The sequence below is a fragment of the Nymphaea colorata genome, chromosome 1 (genome assembly GCF_008831285.2).
Source record: "Nymphaea colorata isolate Beijing-Zhang1983 chromosome 1, ASM883128v2, whole genome shotgun sequence".
Taxonomy (NCBI): domain Eukaryota; kingdom Viridiplantae; phylum Streptophyta; class Magnoliopsida; order Nymphaeales; family Nymphaeaceae; genus Nymphaea; species Nymphaea colorata.
In genome coordinates, this window is record NC_045138.2 from 9,389,896 (window position 1) to 9,397,045 (window position 7,150).

Genomic DNA, 7,150 nt, shown 5'->3' on the forward strand with positions numbered 1-7,150 from the left:
GTCAGGACTCCTCTTCAAGTAACATAAGATCTTGTCAACTGCCTTCAAGTGAGCATCGGTTGGAGCATGGTTGAACTTACTCATAACGTTCATAGCAAAGGTGATATCAGGTATATTAAGAGTGATATAGATCAACTTCCCTACCAGATGTTGATACCTCACCTTGGCCTCTTCACAAAGAGGTTCTCCAACATTAATACAGAGTTTGTGCCTAGTATCTAGAGGAGTAGAAGCCAATCTACATCCTGGTTTTCCAGTCTCCTTCAGTAAGTCTAAAGTGTACTTTCGTTGATTTAACACAAGGCTCATACCAAAATCTAGCGATTTCAATACCAAAAAAATATCTCATCTTGCCAAAGTCCTTGAGATAAAACTCAACGGCCAATAACTTCTTTAATCTTGCTATTTAGTCTTCATCATCACCTGTAACAATCAGATCATCAACATAGACTAACAACAGAGTAACTCTATGTTTTCTCTCTTCACAAAGAGTGTATGATCTTCATTTCCTTGATTATACTCATGTCGTCTCATAACTTGTCTAAGGCGTTCAAACCATGCTCGAGGAGATTGTTTAAGTCCATACAAAGCCTTTCTTAGTTTGCAACATCTTCCTGGTTCCTCATATCTTGGGGGCATACACATATATACATCTTCCTCAAGGTCGCTATTCAGAAAAGCATTCTTGACATCAAGTTGATACATCTTCCATTTTCCTATCACAGCCAAAGAACTCTGACAGTCTTCATCTTAGCAACATGAGCAAAAGTCTCTAAATTGTCGATTCCATATTTTTTATTGAATCCTTTGGCAACGAGGTGAGCTTTGTACCTATCCACAATCCCGTCTGTTTTGTACTTAATGGTGTAAACCCATTTGGATCCGACCAGATGAGCTGCTTCGAGGATTTTTACCACTTCCCATGTTTCATTCATATTCAAAGCTTCCATCTCTTTTCGCATTGCATGGGTCCACATAGAATCACTCTGAGCCTCAGCAACAGTCCTGGGAATTACAGCCAAAGAAAGAGATGATATAAAACATTTGTAAGCCTTAATCAGTTTAGAATATGATATGAAGTTACCAATAGGGTATTGAGTACATGACCTGACACCCTTCCTTAGGGCAATGGGTAGCTCTTCATTAGAAACTTCTGTCTGGATGATCTGTGGTTGCTCCCTTTCAAAAAATCTCATATCTGTTTCGCAGAGGTATAATATGCAATAGTAGAGATAATCTGTGGTTGCACACTATTCATGATTCATGACATTACAATATTATTTTCCTTCCATGAACTATATTTTCCACTATTTACCACAGGCTCATTTTCTTCCATAACATGTTCTTTCTTATGTCCAATTACAGACATCATAAACACACGGAACTAAATCTCATAATTAGATCCATCTACCTTTACAGTAGAGCCATAAGAAAAGGGGTTGTTTGTGTTTTTATGCTCATACTGCATCGTTGTCTTGCCTTCATCAGCCATAGTGCGAGAATAGACAATATGACCTTGATCTTGTTGCACTTTGATAAAATCAATAGTATAGCGCACAACAATCAACTTGAGAGAACCTAGGCAGCAGAATTTTTTTCCAGCATCAATAACAGTCCTTAAAATAATATCTATTAACTTGTTGTTCAGTAAATCAGTCCACCAATCACAGCAATCAACTTTAGAGGATCTAAGCAGCAAACTTTTTTTTTTAGCATCAATAAATGTACCCAAAAAAATATTATATATAAACTTGTTCAAATCAGTCCACCAAATTTCCACGTAGTAGGCTTACTAGAATTTAAGTATGCATATAAGACATTCAATATGATAAGAATATACCCAACTTGCAGCCACTTTTCCACAGTCAGCCAAAAAAAATCTGATAAGAATATGGTCCACGTGCAGCTACTCTTCCACGAGCCCAGTTCTGACTTAGAACTTTCATATGCAACTCCCACGCAGTTGCTCACGCTCCACTACATCCACATTGGGAACCTAATCACACATACCTCTCACGTGTGATTAGGTTCCCCTTCCACGCTACTCCCCATCTCCCGATCAGTAGAGAGAAGAGAGAAAGGAAGGGTAGAGGAAGAAAAAAGGTGGGAAGAGATGGGAGAGAGAAGAGGATAAGAGGTCGCCAGAAAGTCACGTCAACCGCTAGCAGAGAAGGGTGGAGATCGCCGGCTCTAATACCACAATACAGCCAGCAGTCTTAGAGAGAGAAAAACATCTTATTTGCTAACCTTAATCTCAATAAAAAATAGATTAGGGCAGAGATAGAGACTTACAAATAACATCAACCACAAATAGAGAAATGTTTAAAGAGAACTCCTAACTATTAAATATTGCAGAGGACCACCTAGAAACTTAAAGTCTTCTAATTTAACAGTATTGTTACTATTGTATACTTATATATATACTTATATATATACTATTATGTATTGTTAGTCTTTTTTATTATATTATGTCTTCCTTTAAGTACATACGGGCTAAAGCTTTCTTGAGGATTTACATTGCTTCTTCTAGAGATTAGAATTTTTTTTTTTGTAGTAGATTACATTTAATGAGTAATGTTAAACTTCTTCTATTGATTTTGCATATTCAATGAAGTCAACAATTAATTTTTTATTGTTTAAGTTGATTATGCTTGTTATATGACTACTCTCCGGATTTCAAATATTAGAAATAGTTAATCAAAATAACTTGCCACATTAACGTAACTAAAAAATATATTTTAGTCGCCCTTTTTGCCTAGGCGCCAGGCGCTGCGTGAGGGCCTTGACAACACAGGATATACATAAATAAACTACCCAATACTTTTTTTATGCAAAAGAAAATTGGTAGTCTTCTTAATGATGTCAATGAAAGGAAAACAGAAAACTGAAGATATAATTTTCAGGAAGGCCATTTACTGGGCATGACAAGAATACCAACAGAGGACTCTGCAATTTTAACATATAAACCAGAAAGAAATAACCCAATCTTGCTTTCCTTAACTGATTAAGCTCCTAAGATTATTAAAAAGAAAAAACCACAAAAAGAATACTAGGAAAAAATGATTCAGTAATGACTTAACCCAAAGGAAGAAGAACAAAATGAAAATATTTCTGAAAGAAACAAACGAAATTGTGTATTTTCTGTGCTTATGGAATAATTGTAATTTAGTACAATAATCCATCATTTATTATAAGGACCAGCTCTTTCTGAGATAAAATATTTTTTTCTCAATTAGCACAACAAGGTTAGTAATTCATGACATAAACTATGTACAAACAATGTTATCCAACATTTCAAGTAGAGAAGAACCTTGTATTGGAACAAAATCCAATAACCCATGCACAAAAACCTCCATTATATTTAAATAGAGAAGAATTTTATCTACAGATAACAGCTTTCCATATCCATAGTAATAAAACATCAGAGGAAAAAAAATTAAGCAGCAGATGTAGTGGTCACATACAAGAGTTCTTTTATGTGTAACCATAATGCGCTTTGATTTGCCTCCGAGGACCCGGAATACTAGATCCACCCCAACCTAAACATAAGGGACAATTCACTCAGATACATTAGCAAAGAGACAGACCATCATAAGGGTCAGAAAATAATGTTTGACAGGTCAATACCAAAAACAAATATTGAACAACTCATAGTCAAATTGAATAGACTACCTTAAATTTCTTGGGGGGCTTTGCAAGACTATGTTCTGACATATGTTGGAGAGGACAAAGTGCCTTTAAACCTCCTAAAAACTGAATTACCGCAGCATCCACTTCAATCTTAATGACCTTTCCCCTGACCACCATACCAGGTTTGACATCAGCATGGGTGAAAAAAGACTCTTCAAATGCAGATGCCTGCCAGATAGTCAAATCAGCAAGTTAATGTGGCAGCAACACGAGAACATGGTTTCTAGCACATGAAAAACAAAATAACAGTGAAATCAAGCACAGAAAATTATGGTACAACTAAAGTATGATGCAAACTTCATATCAAGGCAATTTGCAGCACCTTCGATAAATCGTCCATTATACATGTTAGAGAGGTATGACAAACCAAGGTGAAATCAGCTCCAACAAAGAAGGTAAGGATAAACAATAAAGGAATCAACCTTAACAGCACATATGGCTAACCCTTCCATCTGTCTGAAATCAAGAACACGAACACGAACCACATTCCCTTCCTTGAATTTCTTCTCCAACTTAAAACCTTCCTCATCAGTTGCATCGGATGTCTACAAAGTGCAAAGGAAGCTTTTGTTCATGTGCAATCGATTAAACGAAAGAAGAGGGAGAACGCAATAATTTGATGAATGATGATGCAAAGTAGGACTATCGATGCATAACTCTCCATCTCTGACCACTGAGAGTCTTAGAAACCAAATGCAGCATAACGTACTTCTATCATTGAATAAAAAGGATATGTTCCTAAATAACTAATTTTCAAGTTTACATGTGTTTTTCTCGACAGACCAGAAATTAACAGTTCAGAATGTTCTATATTGTAAAAGTTTAGATGCTTTCACATTCTAGTGCAAGTACAAGCATTGAAATACCAGAGTGTAAAATGTGTTTCCACTAAGTATACAATAATTTTGTGGACATTATGATCCCTAAAACATTAATAATCTAACCCCTTTTCATAGAAACAGTAAAATTGATATGATAATGATCCTGAAAACTAAGTTATCAGAATCAAAGTAGGACACAAGTCATTCAAGGCCCTAAAAAGACATAGGAGGGAACAGACAATCTGAGTCAGTCCAAGTCGAATGATTATGCACACACAAACACACACACACACACACACACACACACACACACACACACACACACACACACATATATATATATATATATATATATATATATTTGTGTGTGTGCAGAGTCATATATAAAAATAAGTACAGAAACACATACATTTATTCAAAGAATGTGCATACATAGTCATACAAAAGGGATTAGTTGGCTGATGAACAACTCTGACTAAATTAGTAGTCTGACCAATTAACCACTGGTTTAAAACACAAGTAGGTGAGTAACCCACTCGCTCAAGTAGTTGAATGAGTTGGAACTTTTGAGACTAACATATCAGTGTAAACTAGTGTACACAGACAGGACGCACACGTACACACACAGACAGACACTCATACTCAAACAAATGCATACCTTGACATACGCAGGTGTATGAACAGGACTAGAAGAAACCTCAAGCAAAAGCCCGGATCTCCCATCAATCCTTATAATGCGTGCATCTTCATAAACATCTCCAGCTCTAACATGCTGAATAAATAGAGAATGCCCTCTAGATCAGGGATAACAATCAAAGGACTTGTAATTTTAACCAATAGATCATGAAACATCATTATAAATGCCAAAAAAGCATAGGAAAATCATTTACATCCAACAACCATATGCCGGAGAATTCTTAACAAGGCCATGAACCAAACAATATGTAAACTAGATTCTAGCAAAGAAGCTTACCGAAGGGGGAAGATGGCCTTGTAAAAGGTGTGGATTCATGGTAAGTCCAACAGCTCTAGTGATGGGGCCAATGAACATAATCCGAGCTCTCACCTACAGCAAACCAAATTTTGTGGTTTAGGACCACCAGTGAGCACTTCAGGATGAAGGTCGTAGAAGTAATCAAATAAAAATTTCTACAGAATATGTAAACAATCACTACGGGAAAAAGAGTACTCAGATGCAACAGATGTTACAGCAGATACCACTCAAGTAACTGATGAACCCAAATTCAGATCTCTGTACAAAAATATTTGTTGACGCATTAATAAACAGTGTATATATCTCAAAACAAAATGAATCATCTAAGTTGTTTAGTTAAAATTGCTGATACAATTTTATCCGACTTGCAATAAAACAGTGCATCCAAAATTCTCATGCTCGCTTGTCTTTGAAACTTGTGCTTAGTAAAAAATAAAATATGACAATGCAATGCATTAATTTATAGAACAAAATGGATACAAAATTTTGATTTGTGTATCTCTGTACGCAAAAGTCGAATTGCAAAGTGCAAACCATATCCATTATACATGGCTATATACATCTAAGTTGCATAGGCAATGCATGTTCAATTAACACCTTCCACCATGTTCTTTCTAAATATTCCTGATACTACACCTTCGGAAATGGCTTTAATAGTTAAAAGCTCGTCCAAATTATCCAAGATTGAAGAGTAAAGCAAATACAGGCTTTCTCGTGATAGTCTATGCACTAGGGCAAACTTACTTGCATCTCTAAATAGCCTGACTGCCATGCTTGTGCATGCGCTTGTAAGTATCCTTTGTAAAACAATCAATCCATGAGAAATTTCCTCCATAATAAATGGATATTCATATGACTAAGAGTTATAGAATTTGTCATGTCATCCATATAGGAATTAACAGGCAAACATAAAAGTTTCTTTCATACCCCTCTTCGTGTCAACTTCACAAGGCCAACAAAAGTGGAACAATCAAGTACTTACATCCAAAGATACAAATTTACACCCTTATTGGATTAGAAAGTACATTGATATAAAACACAAACTAGATTAATCTACTCATAATGTCAGATTAGAAAATGGGTATACCCAATTATGCTCTGAATCATCACTTGATTCATGACTCAATCAACTTTCTTGGACAAAATAAACCAGTCTCAATCAGGAGAAAAGGATTTTTAATTTTTTATATGACAAAATCCATCTGCACAGTATCTGTTAACCTAAAGTGCATACTGTTCTCCAAGACTCGGAAAAGTTGCTTTTGAAAGAATATTGGGCATCATTTGCATGTCAGCAAGCCAAATTTATGTTCCTCCACAGGGATATATTATTGGCCAAACATTCATAAATTGGAGAAAGTGAATTGTGTAAAGCAACATACCTCAACAGAACTTTTCCCCATTTGCAACACGGTATTTCCAGGATGAGTTGAACAAGACATAAAAAAGCTAATTATTATACAGGAAGCACTACCAGAATCAACACGCACACGAGTTTTTTCTGAATATTCCAGCTTAAAATGTTATTGTATTTTCAGGAGCCTTGTCTAAGGCGGGCACTGCTATTTAAGAGCAGTAGTACGTACTCGGGTGTGTTCCAGTACGTGTTTGACCGTACCGGATATGGTCAACGTACCTGAGTACG

The 7,150-nt window shown here is 35.9% G+C and overlaps 1 protein-coding gene across 1 annotated transcript; it reads right to left on the minus strand.

Annotated features, from left to right (window-relative positions):
* Positions 1 to 719: 719 nt before the first annotated feature.
* On the minus strand, positions 720 to 6,908 carry LOC116256074 (rRNA biogenesis protein RRP5-like). Its single transcript, XM_031632269.1, has 7 exons — positions 6,888 to 6,908; positions 5,485 to 5,577; positions 5,170 to 5,283; positions 4,113 to 4,235; positions 3,673 to 3,858; positions 3,465 to 3,539; positions 720 to 986 (listed from the first exon to the last, which is right to left on the minus strand). The coding sequence occupies exons 1-7, from the start codon at positions 6,906 to 6,908 to the stop codon at positions 720 to 722; spliced, it is 879 nt and encodes a 292-aa protein (XP_031488129.1).
* Positions 6,909 to 7,150: the final 242 nt, after the last annotated feature.